This window comes from Aquarana catesbeiana, linkage group LG01 (genome assembly GCF_042186555.1).
Source record: "Aquarana catesbeiana isolate 2022-GZ linkage group LG01, ASM4218655v1, whole genome shotgun sequence".
Lineage (NCBI taxonomy): Eukaryota > Metazoa > Chordata > Amphibia > Anura > Ranidae > Aquarana > Aquarana catesbeiana.
Genome location: NC_133324.1, coordinates 168,207,180 through 168,230,969, shown reverse-complemented (window position 1 = coordinate 168,230,969; position 23,790 = coordinate 168,207,180). Strand labels below are relative to the sequence as shown.

Genomic DNA, 23,790 nt, shown 5'->3' with positions numbered 1-23,790 from the left:
CTATGGGAGCCGTCTTAACTGGTCCGAGACAAGTCGGTCCGACTTTGAAAATGCTCCCTGCACTACTTTGGTCCGACTTTGATCCTACTGCAGCCCATTAAAAATCACCGAAGTCAGATCACAGTCGGATTGCCGACTTGACTGATCCAACTTTGGCATGCTCTGATGATCTTGAAGGGGAACTTCCCACCAAATATGAGGCTGCATTCATGGGCACAGAGAAACTACATTGGAGGGAACAGCGAGGCTGCATTGGTTTGGCACAGCGAGGCTGCATTGGTGAGCACAGTGAGGCTGCATTGATGGGCACAGAGAGGCTGCAATGATGGGCACACATAGGCTGCAATTGGTGGGCACAGAGAGGCTGCAATTGGTGGGCACAGTGAGGCTGCATTCATAGGGACAGAGAAACTACATTGGTGGGCACAGCAAAGCTGCATTGGTGGGCACAGCGAGGCTGCATTGGTTTGGCACAGCAAGGCTGCATTGGTGGGCACAGTGAAGCTGCATTGATGGGCATAGAGAGGTTGCAATGATGGGCACAGTGAGGCTGCATTTGATGGACACTGATGAGGCTGCATTGATCTCTTGTATCATGTCTGCAGTCTCTGGCCATCTCTTGTACTATGTCTGCAGTCTCTGACCATCTTTAGTATGATGTCCTCAGTCTCTAACCATCTCCTTGTCACGTACCTGGTAGGTTTTGAGCCCGAAGTGCAGAGAAGGACCTCCCTTACAGCTCCCACTCCTGTTCCTCTGGAATGGAGACAGAAGGCCAGGAGTGAGGAGTGGTATGGGTGCCTGTCAGGATCGACAGTCACCGGAAGTTCAGGAGTGGTGGCACCCTCTGGATCCAGAAGCTGAAGAGGAAGCTGGAATGCAGAGAGGACCCGGAGCCACAGCAGGTAAGGAAGCAGGTAAGTAAGCAGGACTGAAACCAGGAACAAAGCAGCAGGTAGTAGCCTGGAACGCTGGACTGGAACCAGGAGCAAAGCAGCAGGTAGTAGCCTGGAACGCTGGACTGGAACCAGGAACAAAGTAGCAGGTAGTAGCCTGGAACGCTGGACTGGGACCAGGAACAAAGCAGCAGGTAGTAGCCTGGATCACTGGACTGGAAGCTGGAACAAGGCGCAGGTAGTAGGCTGGATGCTGGACTGGAACCAGGAACAAGGCAGCAGGTAGTAGACTGGAACACTGGACTGGAACCAGGAACAAGGCAGCAGGTAGTAGGCTGGATACAGGTATCAGACTGAGGGATGGTCAAACAAGCCGGAGGTCGGTATCGGTCGATCAGCAAAGGTACCAGGGACAACACAGAGGGATGGTCAGGCAAGCCAAGAGGGTCTGGTGCAGGCGGATAGCAGGATGGTCTAACAGGAAGCCGGGTCAGATAGCAGAGTACACAGGTCAGATCAGGTTAAGGCACACGGAACGCTGTAGAGCAGACAGCGGGGATAGAGTGTGACAGGCCGGTTTAAATAGCCCGCCTGGCACTAGCGGGAGTGCGCGCGCGCGTGCCCGTGCATGACAGCACCCGTGAACGCGCACGCATGCGCAGTGGAACCCGCGGCCATGTCCCCCTGCGTCTGGATCGCTGATTACTGGCAGGATCTTCATGACATTGCCCCCCCCCCCAAGGGGCAGCCTCCGGATGCCCCTTTGAAGGAATTTCTCCGGATGGGCTCTTTTAAAAGATTGCAAAAGATTTTCAGCATGAATATTATCCTCGGGTTCCCAAGAATTTTCTTCTGGGCCGAACCCCCTCCATTTTATCAGAAATTGATTTTGGTTGCCTCTTCTCCTATGGTCCATGATAGCCTCCACCTCGAATTCTTCCTCCCCATCTACCAAAATTGGATCAGGAGGATCCGTACTTCGGCCTGGAAATGGGTTAGAAACAGAGGGTCTGAGTAGAGACACATGAAACACTGGATGCACTTTTAATGAATCCGGAAGTTCAAGTTCGTATGCCACCTCATTAATTCTTCGCTTGACAGGAAATGGTCCAAGAAACTTGGGACCCAATTTCTTTGATGGGCAAGCCATCCTGAGATTTACTGTAGACAACCATACCTGGTCCCCATGTGTAAGTAACAGCTCACCTCGTCTCTTCTTATCAAAAGTTGCTTTATTATACTCCTGGGTCCTGGTCATGGTCTCCTGCAAAACTTGATTGTTGGAAGTGAAGAAGTCCAACCTCTCCTGAACTGCGGGTACTGTGCACTCTGGAAGAGAATTAGGCAGAAATGAAGGGTGGAAACCATCATTTGCAAAAAATGGGGTTTGTTTGATAGCGGAGTGAATAGAGTTGTTGTAGGCGAATTCAGCCAATGGAAGAACAGAAATCCAATCATCCTGGGCAAATGAAGAAAAACAGCGTAAATATTGTTCAAGAGTCTGGTTTGTTCTCTCTGTTTGCCCATTAGTCTGGGGATGATAAGCAGATGAAAATGAGAGTTCAATCTTCAATGTTTTGCACAGAGACCTCCAGAATCGGGAGGTAAACTGTACCCCCCGATCTGAAACGATATTAACTGGTACCCCATGGAGCCTGATGACTTCTCTAATGAATGCCTGTGCCGTTTCTGTAGCTGAGGGAGTGCCCTTCATTGGGACAAAGTGGGCCATCTTCGACAACCGGTCTACTATGACAAAAATTGAGGTGAAGCCCCCAGCCGGAGGTAATTCCACAATAAAATCTATAGAAAGCATCTTCCAAGGCCTATCTGGGACAGGTAATGGCTTTAGCAAACCCCATGACTTGGTCCTGTGCCCCTTGTTCCTGATACAGGTGGTACAGGATTCAACAAATCTCCTACAATCTTCACGTAACTGAGGCCACCAAAAGGTACGCTGTACCAGATCAGTAGTCTTAGCCACTCCAAAATGCCTAGCCAATGCATGGTCATGACAGAGTTCTAGTACTGAAACTCGTAGTTCTTCAGGTATAAAGATCCTATTCTCATGCCATAATAACCCATCCTTAACTTGGAGTTCTGACCTAATAGAAGACCCCAACTCTGCGGAAGCCTGCCTAATCTGGGAAAGCAAGTCTCCCTGAAGCAAAAGAAAATTCCCCGGGGACAGAATGGTGTCTGGAGGGGAAACCTCTTGGGGCTTGTGAAACATCCTGGATAGGGCATCAGGTTTGGTATTCTTGGAGCCGGGGCGATAAGTGACATGAAAGGAGAACCTGGAGAAAAAGAGGGCCCACCTGGCTTGGCATGGCTTCAACCTCTTTGCAGACCTCAAATACTGCAGGTTCTTATGATCTGTAAAAATTAAGACTGGATGAGTGGCACCCTCTAGCAGATAGCGCCACTCCTCCAACGCTGATTTGATAGCCAATAACTCTCTGTCACCTACATCATAATTTCTCTCTGCCGTGGACAATTTATGAGAGAAGAAGGCCACAGGATATAACAGGGCCTTAGTTCCCTGTCTTTGGGACAACACTGCCCCTACTGCAATTTCAGATGCGTCCACCTCTAGTACAAATGGCAGAGAGGAATCTGGATGTTTTAGCACGGAAGCAGAAGTAAAAAGGCCCTTGAGAGTCTCGAAAGCCTTTTGAGCCTCAGCAGACCAGTGGAAACGTGTACCCTGTTTAGTTAGCTGTGTGATGGGTGTGATGATGGCTGAAAACCCCTTAATAAATTTACGGTAAAAATTAGCGAATCCAACGAATCGCTGGATCCCCTTCTTATCTGTCGGGACTGGCCAGTCTAGTACTGCAGTGACCTTTTGAGGGTCCATCTTAATGCCCTTGCTGGAAATGATTAACCCCAAAAATGGAATACTTTCCTGTTCAAATTCACATTTCTCAGCTTTTGCATATAGACCGTGTTGTCGAAGCCGGGCCAACACACTTCTGACGTGCCTGCGATGGGATTCAAGGGAACAAGAAAAAATTAGTATGTCGTCTAAACAGACGATAACAAACAGATCTAGAAAGTCTCGTAAAACATCATTGATGAAGTACTGGAATGTAGCAGGGGCATTACACAGACCGAACGGCATCGCAAGGTATTCAAAATGTCCATAACGGGTACGAAAGGCGGTCTTCCATTCGTCTCCGTCCCTAATACGAACCAAATTGTAGGCTCCGCGGAGGTCAAGCTTAGTGAATATGGTAGCTGTCCCAAGTCTTTGGAACAACTCTGGTACCAGGGGAAGAGGGTAACGGTTCTTTACAGTGATCTTGTTCAGCTCGCGGTAATCTACACATGGTCTGAGGGTCTTGTCTTTCTTTTGTACGAAGAAGATACCTGCACCTGCTGGAGACGTGGATGGACGAATGAAGCCTTTCTTTAGATTCTCATCGATATAATCTTTTAAAGCCCCTTGTTCCACTTCCGTCAAAGGAAATATTCTTCCAAAAGGTATCTCAGCACCGGGGAGTAATTCGATAGGACAGTCATAGGCCCGGTGAGGGGGTAAGACCTCTGCCCCCTGCTTGCTGAATACATCTAAGAAATCATGATATGCAGAAGGGATGGAAAGGTGTAGACTAGGATCTGTGTTCAAACAGAGCAGGGTAGGGTTCTCCTGAGTGTTCTGAAGTCTACAAGACTGTTGGCAATATGGGGAGGAAAAGGTAACTTCACCTGTGATCCAATTTATGTCAGGATTGTGGGCCTGTAACCATGGCATGCCAAGGATTATGGGGAACAGAGGTGAAGCGATGATATCTAGGCGTAACAGTTCTTGATGAGAATTGGAGATGGAAACAGGTATTGGAACAGTCTCTTGGGTAACAGGCCCAGACTTTATGGCTGTTCCATCAGCTAGGTGGATGGAAAGTCCATGGGCTTTAGGCAACAGAGGTATCCGATGTTGGGTAGCAAAAAGAGAGTCCATGAAACAACTGCAAGCTCCAGAGTCAATAATGGCGGTTATTTGCAGAGTCTCTCCTGGAAGCTGTAACAGGAGAGAGAGAGCAAGGTGAGTAGTGTTCTTAACCAGAGGTGCAACATAGTCAGTGGACAGGGATAGGCACTTACGGAGTTTAAGGGGACAGTTCCTGACATAGTGCCCAGGTTCCCCACAATACAGACACAGATTATTCACTCGACGACGTTGTCGTTCCTCCTGAGTAAGAGAAGGCCGCAGAACTCCTAATTGCATTGGCTCAGGTGGGTTAAACGTAGAGATTGGTGGTGCTGGTGATGAATGATGGGGAACTTTAGGGGTAACCCAAGTTGGGCGAGAAGTTCCCATAGCTCTCTCAGTCCTATGTTCTCTTAGACGTCGATCGATCTGGGTGGTTAGATCGATCAATGCATTCAAAGTCTGTGGGGTACCCACCCTGGCCAATTCATCCTTCAGAGAGTCAGAAAGTCCCATTCGAAACTGATAGCGGAGAGCCGCATCATTCCAATTTGTGTCCGCACTCCATTTTCTGAATTCCGCCACATAGTCCTCTGCAGCCCTGCGACCCTGCTGAAGGGTGTGCAAAGCCGCTTCTGTGGTCACGGACAGCTGGGGGTCATCATACAGCTGACCTAGCGCGTTAAAGAAGGTGGGGAGATTAGTCAGGGATATGTCCTTTTGCTCCAAGAGGCGGTGGGCCCAGGTTTGGGGGTCACCAGAAAGCAGAGAGATTACGTAGCCCACCTTAGTAGCCTCCAGGGAAAAGGTACGTGGCTGAAGAGCAAAGAACAATTCACAGGAGTTGCGGAAAGCCCTGAATTTGAGACGATTTCCGGAGAAACGTTCAGGCGTCGGGACCTTGGGTTCTGGAGGGAGCATCACCACTGTTGAGGAAGGCCCGACTGAAGGAGCAGGAGCGGAAGGAACCCCCTGAGCCCCAATGGGATTAGACAAGGTTAACACTCGTTCCTCCAGCCTGGTGTAACCTTGCTGTAGATTCTTGACTGCTTCAGTCAATCCTGCCAGGTGTGCACAAACTTCCTCCATGGGAGACGTTCCCTGCTCAGGCTCAGACATGGCTGTCTGCTACTGTCACGTACCTAGTAGGTTTTGAGCCCGAAGTGCAGAGAAGGACCTCCCTTACAGCTCCCACTCCTGTTCCTCTGGAATGGAGACAGAAGGCCAGGAGTGAGGAGTGGTATGGGTGCCTGGCAGGATCGACAGTCACCGGAAGTTCAGGAGTGGTGGCACCCTCTGGATCCAGAAGCTGAAGAGGAAGCTGGAATGCAGAGAGGACCCGGAGCCACAGCAGGTAAGGAAGCAGGTAAGTAAGCAGGACTGGAACCAGGAACAAAGCAGCAGGTAGTAGCCTGGAACGCTGGACTGGAACCAGGAGCAAAGCAGCAGGTAGTAGCCTGGAACGCTGGACTGGAACCAGGAACAAAGCAGCAGGTAGTAGCCTGGAACACTGGACTGGGACCAGGAACAAAGCAGCAGGTAGTAGCCTGGATCACTGGACTGGAAGCTGGAACAAGCAGCAGGTAGTAGCCTGGAACGCTGGACTGGAACCAGGAACAAGGCAGCAGGTAGTAGACTGGAACGCTGGACTGGAACCAGGAACAAGGCAGTAGGTAGTAGGCTGGATACAGGTATCAGACTGAGGGATGGTCAAACAAGCCGGAGGTCGGTATCGGTCGATCAGCAAAGGTACCAGGGACAACACAGAGGGATGGTCAGGCAAGCCAAGAGGGTCTGGTGCAGGCGGATAGCAGGATGGTCTAACAGGAAGCCGGGTCAGATAGCAGAGTACACAGGTCAGATCAGGTTAAGGCACACGGAACGCTGTAGAGCAGACAGCGGGGATAGAGTGTGACAGGCCGGTTTAAATAGCCCGCCTGGCACTAGCGGGAGTGCGCGCGCGCGTGCCCGTGCGTGACAGCACCCGTGAACGCGCGCGCATGTGCAGTGGAACCCGCGGCCATGTCCCCCTGCGTCTGGATCGCTGATTGCTGGCAGGATCTTCATGACACTCCTGTACCATGCCCACAGCCTCTGACGCCTCCTATATCATGTCTGCAGCCTCTGACATCTACTGTATCATGTCTGCAGCCTCTGACATCTACTGTATCATGCCTGTAGCCTCTGACCATCTCTTGTATCATGTCTGCAGCCTCTGACCATCTCTTGTATCATGTTCTCAGTCTCTACCCATCTCTTGTATCCTGTCCTCAGTCTCTAGCCATCTCTTGTATCATGTCCTCAGTCTCTAGCCATCTCTTGTATTATGTCCGCAACCTCTAACCATCTCTTGTCTTATATCATATATGCAGTCTCTGAGGGGGAGTCTGGAGAGGAATTAAGAATGGGAGTGCCGCCAGGATGGGGGTCATGGGAGAAGTCAGATGTGTGTAGACTGTGGAGAGGAGACTATAATATAAAACCAGAGCCACCAACCTGGAGCCCTCTAACTGAGCCCTGCACAGTGTACTTGAGAGGAGGTCAGTGACAGTGCCGCCAGGCAAGTCTGAGGGGGGGTCACTGATGTAAGGGGGGAGTGAATACAATAATATAAGGGGGCACTGATATAAAGGTTTCCCCCTTATATCAGTAACCCCCCCATTCTTTCTGCGGAAGTTGGTCTCTGGAAACCAGACCCCCCCCCCCCCACGTTCCTGGGGTGCCCCTTGATGGACCAATTTTACCATTTCCATCCAGAATTTGCATATATATATATATATATATATATATATATATATATATATATATATATATATATATATATATAGCCCTATCTGCTTTCATATCTGCCTTCTATGTATATATATATAATACACTCTTCAAATGTGCTTTAAAATGCATGGTTTTGCCTTTCACGAACAAGGAAATAATGACGTTATGATGTTGGGCTGGTATAATAATGCTATGGGGCTGGTATGATATTTTTTCCAGGGCTGGTTTTTATCCCCTGTCCGGCCCTGGGTACACCACTTAACCTTAGACCATTCAGAGTATGAATCATTAACCACTACTCTCTGAATTTGGTCTTTAAGCCAGTTTTCTATCTATTTCCAAACTGATCTTTCCAAGCCTGTAGACTTTACCTTACACATGAGCCATGTGTGGGAAATTGTGTCAAACTCTTTTGCAAAATCGAAGTATACCACGTTCACAGCCACTCCATTGTCTAAGGTTTTACTTACCTCCTCATAAAAAGAAATCCGATGTGCTTGACAACTTCTGTTTTTCATGAATCCATGCTGTCTGTTGCTTAAATTTATTTTTCTAGCAAAAACCTATCTATTTGGCCTTTTATTAACTGCTTCAGCCCCGGAAGATTTTACCCCCTTCCTGACCAGAGCACTTTTTGCGATTCGGCACTGCGACGCTTTAACTGGCACTTGCGCGGTTGTGTGACAATGCACCCAAACAAAATTAACGTTCTTTTTTTCCCACAAATAGAGCTTTCTTTTGGTGGTATTTGATCATCTCTGCGGTTTTTATTTTTTGCGCTATAGTTTACGCCGATATGTATTCTTCTACATATTTTTGGTAAAAAAATCGCAATAAGCGTATATTGATTGGTTTGCGCAAAAGTTATAGCGTCTACAAAATAAGGAATAGTTTATGGCATTTTTATTATTATTATTATTTTTTTTAATAGTAATGGCAGCGATCTGCGATTTTTATTGGGACTGTGACATTATGGCGGACACATCGGACACTTTTGACACATTTTTGAGACCATTGGCATTTATACAGCGATCAGTGCTATAAAAATGCACTTATTAGTGTAAAAATGTCACTGGCAGGGAAGAGGTTAACACTAGGGGGTGATCAAGGGGTTGTGTTCCCTAGTGTGTGTTCTAACTAAAAGGGGGAGGAGACTGTGTAGGGGAGATGACAGATCGCTGTTCATACTCTGTATGAACAGATGATCTGTCTCTTCTACCCTCAGAGAGCCGGTAACTGTGTGTTTACACACACAAATCCCGGGTTTTCAGTGTTTCAGCAGCAATCGCAGGAGCCCGACGGTGATAGTGACCGCCGGGCACTCGCTTTGGCTTCGGGGGAGAGCAGCGGGCGTGCGCCCCTAGTGGCCACAGGGCAACGCGACGTAACTTAATGACGTTTCGCCCAGCCGTGCCATTCTACTGCAGTAAAACTGCGGCAGCTGGTCGGCAAGTGGTTAAACTCTCCAGTATCTTCCCAACTATAGAAAAATTAAACTAACAGGTCTATAGTTACTTGTTAAAGATGTTTACCCCTTTTTAAATATAGTCACCGCTTTGGCCTTATGCCAATCCAGTGGTACTATCCCAGTCATTAAAGAGTCCCTAAAAATTAGAAACAATGGCTTTGAAATGACAGAGCTCAATTATTTTAGGATCCGTGTGTGGATGCCATCCAGTCCAGGTGCTTTATTCGCCTTTATTCTGTCTAAATATTTCTGGACAATATCAATTTTGAGCCATAGTGGTTAATTTGGGACTGTGTCAATAATATTCCTATTATGGACATGAGCTCCTCCCTGCTCCTTTGCCCTGTTCTGCTTTACCTCCCATCATGCTACCTCCTCACATCCTGGTTCCCTTGTAGAAAATCTCAGTCAAAGAGCTCTTATTTTTAGAACTCTCATTCCTAATTAATCCTGTTTCTGCTTGTAGGTAGATGCAGTCTATTTTCTCCACCGCAGATGGCGCTCATCCACAGCGTCAGTGCAGGCAGAGCACCTCTATGGTCTCCTTGGTCTCAGGGAGACAGCTAGCCGATTGGAATTTAGCATCCCATGTGACTTTGGTGGCCATCTTGGATCAGGCAGAGTCTATTTAAGACCCTGGCTTCCAGGTTTGGCACACATTTTGCAAGTAGCTAAAGTTAGGACAGGTCACCCGTCTGTCAGGGACAGTGCATAGTGTCAAGGAAAGGTTCCGGAGGATTAGGGAAAGTGCAGGGACACACCATCCCTCCTGGTAGCCTCCCCATTTGGGTGCAGGCCTGCCAGGCCTCATTCCACCCCTCGAGATAGACACAGTTGGTACCTGTGGTTCACCACTCTACTGTTTGCTGTTACAACTTGTGCTCCCCCATGGGGTTTTTTTCTGCTGGTCCTGTTTGTTTTTGCTGGACTTTGCCATAATATGTTCTTGAAATTGCACCTGGGCTCTGTGTGTTTTCGGCTGCCGCACCACGCTGTGCCTCCCCACATGCTCTTTAAAGATGTTACATTAATAACGTAGTTTTTCATTTTTACATACTGGGAATGTGCGTCTATTTGCCAAGAATAAAAAATTATGTTTCTCTGGACAACAAAATTAAAGGTTAGCAGAACACCTGCTGAGTCTAAAGGAGCAATTTGTTTTCTTGGTTGTTCAGATTTTGTGCTTAAACTCCTGCAGAAATTCTTAACTCGAAGCAAGCCTGAAAATCTGTAAACTTGAATTTTAATGCCAGTTATATCCATATTATCGAACCTAAATGTCAGTGCCTGTGAGTATTGCATAAAGAGGATTAGCATGAGAACCAGGCAAGTAGCATTTTTTAAATTAATTTATCATGACAGACTGCATAGTTCTCTCATGACAGGTTAACACCAGAGAAGTAATGACATGACCGGTATGTTTTCACAATGACTTTTACTATAAGTGTGTAGATCTGCACACTTAGCCTGCTAGTTACTGGCAAGACCTGGACACTGGTTTGTAGACTCCTCCACTTCTAAAGCACTTCGTAGTCTCCGAGCTCCAGCCACTGATTCAGGTATTACAAAACCAGGAAAAATATGTAAAATCACCTTTCTCAGCTCAGAATTGACATTCTGGAGTCATGCACTCTGCATATATGCAAACTCTGTTTCATTTTGTCTTACATTTTCACAGTGGCAGGGCCTCGCGCTGCCACACAAATGAATAATTCCCCACCAACAACAAACTGTCATGATTGATGGGCAGTATAGTAACATTTACTTTGTGGTAGGGTGGGTGGAGACGGGAATGTTCAAGAGAGGGTTGGGTAGGAGGAGGAGAATGTCAGACCCTACAACATGACCCATTCCCTACTAGCTGACACATATGCAATCCACTTAAAATAGTTCTTTGACCAAGTTCAGATTGACAGATGATTAAGGGTTAGCTTGAACATGGGGTATTCGCCCGTTCGCCAAACAGTGAATATAATGGGGCATTCGTGGGAAATTTGTGCGCCGCGGAACGCCCTATAATGCACTGATGTAACTGTGTGACCCCGCCCCCTTCTGATGTCATGTGACGTCACCGGTTGGCCCCGTCCTTGCCTATATAACAGCTGTCAACGCGAAAAGACAGCAGTCGGCGGGGAAGCCTCCCATGGAGGCAGAGTTTTTCAATTTTTTTTCTTTTTTTTTCGGGACCGTCGAAAGCCGTGATTGATGAGGGATTTACATCGCGGGACACTTTTTTTTTAATAAAGGAATTGTCAAAAACTTTCTCCTGTCGTTTTTACTTTTTTGACACTTTTTTGGTGAATGGGTAGGGGTACAATGTACCTGATACCCATTCACATGGGGGGGCCGGGATCTGGGGGCCCCCTTGTTAAAGGGGGCTTCCAGATTTCAATAAGCCACCGGCCCGCAGACCCCCACAACCACCAGGCAAGGGTTGTGGGGATGAGGCCCTTGTCCCCATCAACATGGGGACAAGGTGCTTTGGGGGGACCCCAAAGCACCCTCCCTATGTTGAGGGCATGTGGCCTGGTATGGTTCAGGGGGGACACTCTCCCCCCTTTTCCTGCGGCCTGCCAAGTTGCATGCTCGGATATGGGTCTGGTATGGATTTTGGGGGAACCCCCACGCCATTTTTTTTTAATTTTGGCACGGGGTTCCCCTTAAAATTCATACCAGACCTGAAGGGCCTGGTATGGATTTTGGGGGGGACCCCACGCCATTTTTTTTTACATTTTGGTGTGGAGTTCCCCTTAATATCCATACCAGGCCCTTGGGCCTGATATGAACTGGGGGGGGGGACACACACACCGTTTTTTCAATGATTTTTTATGTTTATTGCTGGGATCCGGCAGTAAATTACAGCCGCGAGCAATTTTAGAAAGAAATGTAATTTTGCTGCAGTACTGTTTTAAACATGGGAAAGATGCACTACTTTACAGGCAGACTAAGGGGACCCCCTAGGCACAATATTTAAAGGAATATTTCATTTTTATTGTTTCACTGCTCCTGAAAAAATGTTTGTTTTAAAAACTTTTTTTTGCATTGATACATGTCCCCTGGGGCAGTACCCGGGTCCCCTTACACTTTTTATGGCAATAATTTGCATATAAGCCTTTCGTGTCTCATAGACTTTAACGGTGTTCGCATGCTTGCACAAATTTTTTGTCTGTTCGCATGACTGCCAATTCTGCTAGCGTTTTCAAATCGCCTAGGTGTGAATGACAAAATGCAGAATGCTCATTTAGATGCCATTGATTTGAATGGCACCTAAAATCGGGGTCACCAGGTGATGTTGACCACGCCCCCTAAAACGTCACAGTCCCAGCATGCCCAGGGACTGTGACATCATAAGGGGGCGGGGTCTCCGCCTATATAAGTCACAACGGAGCCCTCAGAGAGCAGTCCAGCCGGAGAGAGCGTCATGTCAACATCTGGAGAAGAGAAGAGGGAAGAAGACAAGAAGCCCAGAAGTCCGGACCTCCGCTGGCAAAAGAGCGGCCTGAAGACAGTGGAGGAGCCGGCCGAAGAACTGGAACACCGGAAGAAGAGGCCGGAGAGAGCGGAGAAGAAGTAACCGGACGCCGGGAGAAGAGGAACCGGAGGGACCCCCGAAGCCGGAAGAAGACCCCTGAAGCCGGAGGAAGACCCCCGAAGCTGGAGGAAGACCCCCCCGGAGCTGTTTAATAAATTATTTTAAAAACCTGTGTAGTGTGTTTTATTAATGACACTTTTTCCCTAGATGAATGGGTAGGGGTACCATGTACCCCATACTCATTCACATAGGGTGGGGGGCCTGGATCTGGGGGCCCTCTTATTATAGGGGGCTCCCGGATTCCGATAAGCCCCCCGCCCGCAGACCCCGACAATCAACGGCCAGGGTTGTCACCCTTGTCCTCATCAACATGGGGACAAGGTGCTTTGGGGGAGGGGGGGCCCCGCAGGGCGCCCCCCTCCCCCAAAGCACCCACCCCCCCATGTTGAGGGCATTCGGCCTGGTATGGTTCAGGAGGGGGGGGCGCTCGCTCGTCCCCACCCCCTTTCCTGACCGGCCGGGCTGCATGCTCGGATCGGGGTCTGGTATGGATTTTAGGAGGGACCCCACGCCGTTTTTTCGGCGTAGGGGTTTCCCTTTATAATCCATACCAGACCTAAGGGCCTGGTATGCCCCGCGCTCGCCGCAATAGGAAAATTTGTTTTTCCTATTGCAGCGAGCGCGAAATGCATTACCCTGCCCTTGCGTCGTATCTGGTCTGTTGGACCAGCATAAAGACGAGCGGGCTTTCCGTCGGACCAGCACACAGACGAGCAGACTTTCCGCCAGAAACTGAGTCCGACGGAAAGATTTAAAACATGTTTCAAATCTAGGTCCGGCGTGCTTTTGGGAAAAAGTCCACCGGAAAAGTCCACCAGAGCCTACACATGGTCGGATTGTTCGGCGGACTCTGGTCCGCCGGACCAAGTATGCCGGAAAGTCCGCTCATGTGTACGCGGCATTAGAGCTCATGTACACACAGACTAGGTTGACCGTCATTCGTGGGAAAATGCGTTTTGTGGCCGGCGGTCAAAACTTTCCTATCCTGAACACGATTCTTTCACATTCAGGAGAGGAAGGTTGAGGGAGGTTGAACCTCCCCTAACCGCAGCAACTTCTAAACTCTTGTTAACCACTTGAGCCCCGGACCATTATGCTGCCTAAGGACCAGAGGTCTTTTTCCAATTTGGCACTGCATCGCTTTAACTGCTAATTGCGCGGTCATGCAATGCTGTACCCAAACGAAATTTGCGTCCTTTTCTTCCCACAAATAGAGCTTTCTTTTGATGGTATTTGATTACCTCTGCAGTTTTTATTTTTTGCGCTATAAACGGAAAAAGAACGAAAATTTTGAAAAAAAATGATATTTTCTACTTTTTGTTATAAAAAAAATCCAATAAACTAAATTTTAGTCATACATTTAGGCCAAAATGTATTCGGCCACATGTCTTTGGTAAAAAAAAATGTCAATAAGTGTATATTTATTGGTTTGCGCAAAAGTTATAGCGTCTACAAACTAGGGTACATTTTCTGTAATTTTCACAGCTTTTAGTTTATGACTGCCTATGTCATTTCTTGAGGTGCTAAAATGACAGGGCAGTACAAAACCCCCCCAAATGACCCCATTTTGGAAAGTAGACACCCCAAGGAAATTGCTGAGAGGCATGTTGAACCCATTGAATATTTATTTTTTTTTGTCCCAAGTGATTGAATAATGACAAAAAAAAAAAAAAAAATATTTACAAAAAGTTGTCACTAAATGATATATTGCTCACACAGGCCATGGGCCTATGTGGAATTGCACCCCAAAATACATTCAGCTGCTTCTCCTGAGTATGGGGATACGACATGTGTGGGACTTTTTGGGAGCCTAGCCACGTACGGGGCCCCGAAAACCAAGCACCGCCTTCAGGATTTCTAAGGGTGTAAATTTTTGATTTCACTCTTCACTGCCTATCACAGTTTCGGAGGCCATGGAATGCCCAGGTGGCAAAAACCCCCCCCAAATGACCCCATTTTGGAAAGTAGACACCCCAAGCTATTTGCTGAGAGGCATATTGAGTCCATGGAATATTTTATATTTTGACACAAGTTGCGGGAAAGTGACACTTTTTTTTTTTTTTTTTTTTGCACAAAGTTGTCACTAAATGATATATTGCTCACACAGGCCATGGGCATATGTGGAATTGCACCCCAAAATACATTTAGCTGCTTCTCCTGAGTATGGGGATACCACATGTGTGGGACTTTTTGGGAGCCTAGCCGCGTACGGGGCCCCGAAATCCAATCACTGCCTTCAGGATTTCTAAGGGTGAAAATTTTTGATTTCACTCTTCACTGCCTATCACAGTTTCGGAGGCCATGGAATGCCCAGGTGGCACAAAACCCCCCCAAATGACCCCATTTTGGAAAGTAGACACCCAAGCTATTTGCTGAGAGGCATGGTGAGTATTTTGCAGCTCTCATTTGTTTTTGAAAATGAAGAAAGACAAGAAAAAACATTTTTTTTTTCTTTTTTCAATTTTCAAAACTTTGTGACAAAAAGTGAGGTCTGCAAAATACTCACTATACCTCTCAGCAAATAGCTTTGGGTGTCTACTTTCCAAAATGGGGTCATTTGGGGGGGTTTTGTGCCACCTGGGCTTTCCATGGCCTCCGAAACTGTGATAGGCAGTGAAGAGTGAAATCAAAAATTCACGCCCTTAGAAAGCCTGAAGGCGGTGCTTGGTTTTCGGGGTCCCGTACGCGGCTAGGCTCCCAAAAAGTCTCACACATGTGGTATCCCCATACTCAGGAGAAGCAGCAGAATGTATTTTGGGGTGTAATTTCACATATTCCCATGGCATATTTGAGCAATATATCATTTAGTGACAACTTTGTGCAAAAAAAAAAAAAAAAATTTGTCTCTTTCCCGCAACTTGTGTCGCAATATGAAATATTTCATGGACTCGACATGCCTCTCAGCAAATAGCTTGGGGTGTCTACTTTCCAAAATGGGGTCATTTGGGGGGGTTTGAACTGTCCTGGCATTTTATGCACAACATTTAGAAGCTTATGTCACACATCACTCACTCTTCTAACCACTTAAAGACAAAGCACTTTCTGACACTTATTGTTTACATGAAAAAGTTTTTTTTTTTTTTGCAAAAAAATTACTTTGAACCCCCAAACATTATATATTTTTTTAAAGCAAATGCCCTACAGATTAAAATGGTGGGTGTTTAATTTTTTTTTTTAACACAGTATTTGCGCAGCGATTTTTCAAACACATTTTTTGGGGAAAAAACACACTTTTTAAAATTTTAATGCACTAAAACACACTATATTGCCCAAATGTTTGATGAAATAAAAAAGATGATCTTAGGCCGAGTACATGGATACCAAACATGACATGCTTTAAAATTGCGCACAAACGTGCAGTGGCAACAAAATAAATACATTTTTAAAAGCCTTTAAAAGCCTTTACAGGTTACCACTTTAGATTTACAGAGGAGGTTTTTGGGAACCCTAAACTGCTGGGGACGCTAGTATAGATCTGATCTGATCAGATATTGATCCGATCAGATACTATACCACTAAGGGAGGTGTACGGTGCGTGCGTGGGTGTTAGCGCTACTGGCGCTAACCTGACGCTGCCTGGGGCTGGTGCTTGCTTGCCAGTTCACCAAAATGCTACCAAAAAAACTGTTAGCGATCGCAGGGATCAGGCCTGACTCTGCGAACGCTGCAGTTATGCGTTTAGTGCTTTGTAAGTGACAGTGATCGATCGATACTGCACTTGGGTGGGCTGGGCGGAGGGGCAAAACGCAGGTGCTAGCAGGTATCTGGGCTGATCCCGCTAACACTGCGTTTTTGGGAACCCTAAACTGCTGGGGACGCTAGTATAGATCTGATTGGATCAGATATTGATCCGATCAGATACTATACCACTAAGGGAGGCGTATGCTGCGTGCGTGGGTGTTAGCGGTACTGGCGCTAATCTGATGCTGCCTGGGGCGACGCATATCACCGCCGGGCGATCAGGGGGCTAAACCTTTATTCGGTAATAAACGGCGGGTGCCCTGACACTATAAAAAATAAACGAACTAACCAGCGTCAACCGTAACACTTATACAGTGATCAGTGGTGAAAGGGTTAACTAGGGGGCAATCAAGGGGTTAAAACATTTATTCGGTAGTATATGGGGGTCCCTGTCACTATGAAACGCTGACAGCAAACCTAAATATTTACGTCCCTAACTAGCGTCACCAGTGACACTAATACAGCGATCAGAAAAATGATCGCTTAGCGACACTGGTGACGGGGGTGATCAAGGGGTTAAAACTTTATTAGGGGGTGTTAGGGGGGTACCCTAGACCTAAAGGGGGCTAACTGTAACTGACCTAACACTGTAACTGTCACAAACTGACACCAATACAGTAATCAGAAAAAAAACAAAAACAAAAAAAAAACAAAAACCTGCTTGGTGTCAGTTTGTGACGGGGGGGGGGTGATTGGGGGGTGATCGGGGGGGCAATCGGGGGGGGGATCGGGGTGTTTTGTGTGCCTGGCATGTTCTACTGTGTTGTGTAGTGTGTTTTCGCTCACAGTGATGTCTTCTCTCCTCGGCGCTGGAACGGAAACTACCGAGCCGAGGAGAGATGACATCATTTCCTTTGCTGCTGTTTAGCATACAGCAGCAAAGGAATGTTCCCATTGGCCGGCGGCGATCGCAGAATACCACGAACAGATGGCCTCCCCCTCACCTCCGATCGCCGGGGAACAAAAGACGTCCACCTCGGGCACCGGGGGGGGGGGTCCGATCGGACCCCCCACCCGCGGAAGGCAAATCACGTACATGTACGTGATTTTGCCTGTCCGCGCCACCTTGCCGACGTACATCGGCGTGAGGCGGTCGTCAAGTGGTTAAAAACCTATGTGTGCACCATGGACACATAGGCTAGTTGAGTTTAAAAGTTTTGGCAAAAGAACGCCCACAATTCTTAAACTCAAGCCCTTAGCCCTTTGAGTCCTTAGGCTTCTTGTACACTAGCAGCTCCTAAACTTGAATTTAGGAGCCTTTGGCAAATTTTTGCCAAAGCTTCTAAACTTAACTCCATAAAAGCCTATGTCAGTGTCTGCTTTTAGCAGAGTTTAGGAACTGCTGCGGTTAGGGGAGCTTCAACCTCCCTCAACCTCCCTCCCTAGGAATGTTTTGACTGCTGGGCGTGGAAAAACACAAAACAGCAGCGTGATTTTGACGCATTTTTCGCTTTCCCGCGGCTGCAGTAAATATAGGCAGGGTGTACATGAAGCCGTTGAATATATATTTGGAAGAAGTCAGGTGATTGAGGCCCTTAAGGACCTTGGTCTGGAGTGGATGTGTGAGGAACAGCTGTGTTGGGTGAGGTTTGAAGTCTAAGGCCTGGGCATGTGCTCAAGACTCTGACAGAGAGAGCCTGTTTGCTGGCAGGAGGCATGGAAAAGGCTCTGCCAGAGAAAGCCTGCCTGGAGGCATAAGGTAAAGGATGGAGTTCTGAGATGAAGTACCAGAGGTTACTCTTCATGAGCCAGGGATTGTGGAGAGGATTGGAAAGTGTCAAGAAGGACTCATCCAAGGAAACCCTGCATGGTTCTGTGAATTTTTTTGTTGCTATAGGAGACAGCTGTTGCTACGTAGGTACAGAATGTTGGATGCAGGCCTAAAGGCCCTTGTTCTGTATTGCTGTCTACCTGGCTGTTTTGTTTTCAGAGCCTGCCGATGATCTGTCTGCCTACTGTCCTAGGGTGTCCTGTGCCGTAACCCTCTCTCCCTACATTTTATAGTTGTGAGCAATAAACTCACTTTAGTTCATTCTAAAAGTGACTGGCTTCCATCTTTTCTGCAACCGTCCATACCCACCATGCTTAAGAACCAGCACCCTGAGGTGAAATGTCAGCCCTCCCTGATTTTTGGGGTCGGGGGGGAGTTACAATTCTTTTATCACCTCCTGTGGGAACTGGTGGTTGGGAGAGCCCTGGTGTTTTAACAGGATGCCCTATTAACATGGTGGTAGGGGGCCTACATATTCACAGCCATCAGGACACCAGCCCATATACTTGGTGTGTCAGGCTGGTATCCGCATAGTATGCAATGCCTCCTTTCTCTCTCCTCATTTTTTTTTTTTAATTACATTTATTACTGAAACCGTAAAAACACAAGAAGAGGGCTGGACAGCTGAACAAATAACAGTAATTAAAATGAATGGTAAATTCAGATATGGTTTTAATGGCACTTTTAATTATCTAAGCATTGCATGCAAATTTTCCTTTACCGATTTTAAATAACTTAATTAATAATTAGTATGCAAAGGGGAAAAATAATTACACACAAGACTACAGCTCAGTTTACCAGCATTTGGACCATGTTATTAAATACACTACTCATGCTGTATATGTCAGCTTTTACTGTAAAGCAAACTGTGAGAATACTATTTGTACCACTATAAGATATGCATTGTTCACGAGTATGTTAGTATTCATCATGGCAAAAACAGATACATTGTAACTTACCCATTATACCATCTGTTTCTGCACACATAGCATAGTAATAAGCCCTAATATTTAAAATCTCCTGGTCTGTAAAATGTCCAGTGCAGTTCTTGGTGTATGATGAGTAGTAGTCCACTGGGTGCATTTTTTTTAAAGGTAACCATTTGGGAAGTGTAATGTTCTTATATGACACCTACATGCATTAAAAAAAAAACACAGTATGACTTTTCTTTTATTGTTTGATACATACTGTACATTATAAGTTGGTGCAATCTACAAAAAGAATACAGCTGATAAAATTGATCCAAGCAGCAACAATTAAAAAAAGCTCTGTGTCGCTACATTCACTCTAGTCTACACAGTAAAAAGCAGTGTTTTACTGTGCAGGCTAGATGAATGCCAGCTCCAGCAGAGGACAGTGTGGTTTCCATTTTTTTTTAAACTTTATTTGAAGTATCATTCATGTCACTGCACAGCAGCATGGTGCGTTGCACTGCTGTGTGGTGCTACACAGTGCAATGCAGAATAATGCAGATACGCTTCATATTTCTGCACTGCACCACACTGCTATCACATCAGCATCGTGGTGTGAACGAGACACATAGAAAACAATGCAGAAATATACAGCTCACCGCAAATAGTGTGAATGAACCCTAACATAACACTACTGTATACAGTATATTTACCCACATTTCTATTTTTCTTATAGGCGACATTTACAACTTTATTATGTCTGTTGCACCTGCTTTGAGACCAGCACGACAACAGCTCTTTTGACTGCCACCATCACTGTAACTTGTTCTAAACCACCACCCTTTTATTCCCAGAGCCATATCAAAACTAAGCTGGGCCCCAGCCAGGTTAACAGCTTTGCCCTCTTTTCTAAGTCCCACTCTACATGCATACATTGAGGATGATTCACTTTGTAAAGGAAGTTGCACTTTTCCTAGAGTTTAGTGAATGTGATAAAATTGCACTTTGCACAGAATATCTAATCACATGCAAGGAAAATAAAAATACTTTTTTTGTTTTGCTTGAATATGAATGGATAATGGAAATTATCAGAGCTTCACTTCATTCACTAAGCTCTTGGGAAAATTTCCTTTAAAATTAAAGCTGACCACACTGTCTTCTTTCTGTTATGTACCTGTATACAGAGCCTGAGATGACAAGGGTTGCCTGTTGCACAGTTCCCATCTGAGCATTGCTGGATGTTGAGGCAAGGTCTGCAGAGGCGAACGAATGCAATGCATACTAGCATTGCATTCAAGGGTCTGCAGTATGCGATACATACTAGCACATCATGGCTTTACCTTGCAGGACTAGAGGACTAGAGACTAGAGGACTTATACTGCAACCTACAGTACACTGCACCCAAAGGCGATGTCCTCATGCCTTTTACATCTACTTGATAGAATCTGGTAAATGTATGGACTGAAGACCAAGTTGCGGCCTTGCAAATCTGAGCCACGGAGGCTTGGTGATGCACTGCCCAAGAAGCACTAACAGCCCTGGTGGAGTGCTCTTTAATAGGAAAAGGAGGAATTTTCCTCTTTAAACCATAAGTTTGGACAATCACTTGAAAAATCCATTTAGAAATAGTAGATTTTGATGCTGCCTGTCCTCCTTTAGGACCATCTGGCAACACAAACAAAACATTTGTTTACGAATCTGAGCGGTCACTTTCAATAGACCTCGACTGCTCTCACCACATCAAGAAAATGTAGTGACCTTTCTTCCACAGAAACGAAGTTCTGGAAAAAAATTAAGGCAGAACACAATCCTGGTTTAAATGAAAGCCTGATACTACCTTCGGTAAGAATTCAGGATGAGGCCGCAATACAGCCTCATCCTTATGAACAACCAATACAGCTCCTTACAAGAAAGAGCAGCCAACTCTGATACTCTTCTTGCAGATGATATGGCAACCATCCCCCCTCAAGAGGACCAAGGGAATATCTCGTACTGGCTCCAAAAAAAGGCTGCTTCTATAAGTCGACAGGCCTAAAATTAAGTCCCAAGGGTTCAGGGGTGACCAAACTGGAGGATTAATCCGCGTTACCCCCTGAATAAAGTTACGAACCAGAGAGAGGGAAGCAAGTAGTTGATGAAAAGAAAGACTGATAAGGATGACATCTGGCCATCAATAGTACTCAAGGGCAGCTTCATTTCTAACCCTATCTGTAGGAATTCAAGGATCCTACCTATTACATATTTCCTGGGGTGCCAACCCCTGGATTTACACCAGGAGACATATGCCTTCCAGATTCTTGACTCTGGAGGCCGGCTTCCTAGCATTTAACCAAAGTAGAACTCCTGAGGCTAACCGCCCACGATCTTTCAGAATGTGGGTCTCAATAGCCAAATCGCTAATTTTAGCGTTTGTAAGTTAGGATGGAATACCGGACCTCACGAGACAAGGTCTGGCCATAGTGGCAGGGACCAAGGGTCCCCCACTGCCATCTTTACGATCTCGGCAAACCAAGATCTTCTGGGCCACACTGGGGCCACAAGAATCACCTCCTTCCCTTCTTGCTTGATCCTGCGAAGAAGGCGCGGAAGCAGCAGAACAGGAGGTAACGCATAGATCAGTAAAAAATTGATCTCACGGAAAAAATCAAGGCATCTGTTTTGTATGTCATTGGATCCCTTCTCCTTAACACAAAGTTCCACATCCGGAACTCCCCATCTTCTGGTATATCAGTGGAAACATGTCGGGGTGAAGGGACCATTCTCCCGGGAACAATTGTTGGCGACTCAAGTAGTCCGCTTGCCAATTAACTATTCCTGGAATGAAAATTGCTAATAGGCAAGGAATGTTGTTTTCTGCCCACAGCTGTGGCACTGTCGGATTGGATCCTGATAAGACAATTCCGTAGTTTGAGCGTCCAGGCCTCGAGGACCAGGCGTAATGCCGAATCTCTAGAATATTGATGGACAAGGTCATCTCTGATTTGGACCATTTCCTTTGGACAGATGCTTCTTCCAGGACTGCTCCTCAGCCCAGAAGGCTGGCGTCTGTTGTTACCACCTTCCAGGTAACTGGTAGAAAGGATTTCTCTTTTTGAAGATTCTTGGATATCAGCCACCAATTGGTGCTCTGACACACATTGGGGGATAAACGCATTGAGAAGTCCAGAGCTTGGGCCTTCTTGTTCCCAGTTGGCAGGATACTGTTTTGCAGCAGACTTAAATGAAACCACGCATAAAGAACGGCCTTGAAAGAAGCCACCATCTTTCCCAACAAATTCATGCAAAGCCGAATAGAAGGATTATTCTTTGACTTGAGTAACTTAATCAGTTCCCTTATGGAACTGATCCTTTCCTGGGGAAAAAAATATCCTCTTCTGAGCTGTATCAATGATCAGCCCCAAGTACTGCAATCTCCTTGATAGATTTAAGGAGGATTTCTCTAGGTTGAGAATCCAACCTAGGTATTCCAGGTAGCTGACTGTGGTGACCAAAGTTTGGATTAAGCGGGCTACCGAATTGATCTATCTAGGCTAGTATTGTTATACCTTGAGCCCTTATCCTGGGTAAAGGAGGAGTCAGGACCTTTGTAAACACTCAAGGTGGAGTAGCTAGACAGAAAGGCAGAGCTACAAACTGAAAATGAAGAAGATTTTCTACTTTGAAGCATAGAAATTTCTGGTGAGCGGGGAAAAACGGAACACGGAAAAAAGCATCCTTGATGTCGATTGACGCCAGAAGTTCTCCCCTATGTAGGACGGAGACTACTGATCGGATTGACTCCATGCAAAAAGAACAGATATTCAAATCCGGTTTAGATCTTTGAGATCTAAAATGGGTCTTACATCCCCGTACGGTTTTGGAACCGTAAACAGGTTTGAATAAAACCCTAATCCTTGCTCTACCAAGGGGACCACCAATATCACTCTTTAAGACAAGAGATGATCAAAAGCTAGAAAGAGAGACTTCTTTTCACTGGATCTCCTGGAACGTTTTGATTTGAGAAAACGAGGAGACGGGAACTCTGACATTGTTCCTGCCAGACCCTTGAAAACTGTAGAAGCCTTACCCCCACTCGAGCAAACGGGGGCGCCCTTTCATAAGGCTTTAGTATCTTGTTGTGTGGGTTACCTCCCCCTGGTCCTCTTTTGACCCTGAGACTGACCCTGAGGTTTACCTCTTGAATTCTGACGGTGGAGGCCGTTGTGACTGCCTGGAGGCAGATGCCCCTGGCACTGGAAAAGAAGCATGTTCAAAAGAAAAACTTCTTAACTGGAAAAAAGGGAACTTTTCCCATTAGAAATTCTTTGGATATACTTATCCAGATTGTCTCCAAATAACCGTTCACCATAAAAAGGGAAACTGGCCAAAAGCTTTTTGCATGGCGCTTCGGCTGACCATCTTTCAACCATAGGATTCTATGCACATGTACCAGGCTTAGCATAAGCCGTGAGGCCTGGAGAATAGAATCTTTCATAGCGTCAACAGTAAAACAGAACGCTTCTGATATGTCGGCCAAACCCTGGGCCTGCTGATCAGGAATAACTTTGAGTACTTCTATAAACTGGTCCTTTAAGGACTGAGATACTCTGAACGCCAGCACAGGTTTGAATGACTGAACCTGCGAGAGAAATTTTTAAATTTTTTTTTAAAGGAACTCCAACTTCTTATCTGTTGGACCCTTTAGCATATGAGCATTGTCTACTGG

At 46.3% G+C, this 23,790-nt stretch overlaps 1 protein-coding gene across 2 annotated transcripts in view; it reads right to left on the bottom strand.

Moving 5' to 3' along the window:
- ARSK (arylsulfatase family member K) overlaps positions 1–23,790 on the bottom strand; it is a 93,886-nt gene that overhangs the window by 40,750 nt on the left and 29,346 nt on the right. For both annotated transcript variants that reach the window (XM_073624529.1, XM_073624530.1), the window contains one exon: positions 19,134–19,305. In XM_073624529.1, the coding sequence (XP_073480630.1) occupies positions 19,134–19,305 (172 nt within the window). The remainder of the gene's footprint in view (positions 1–19,133; positions 19,306–23,790) is intronic.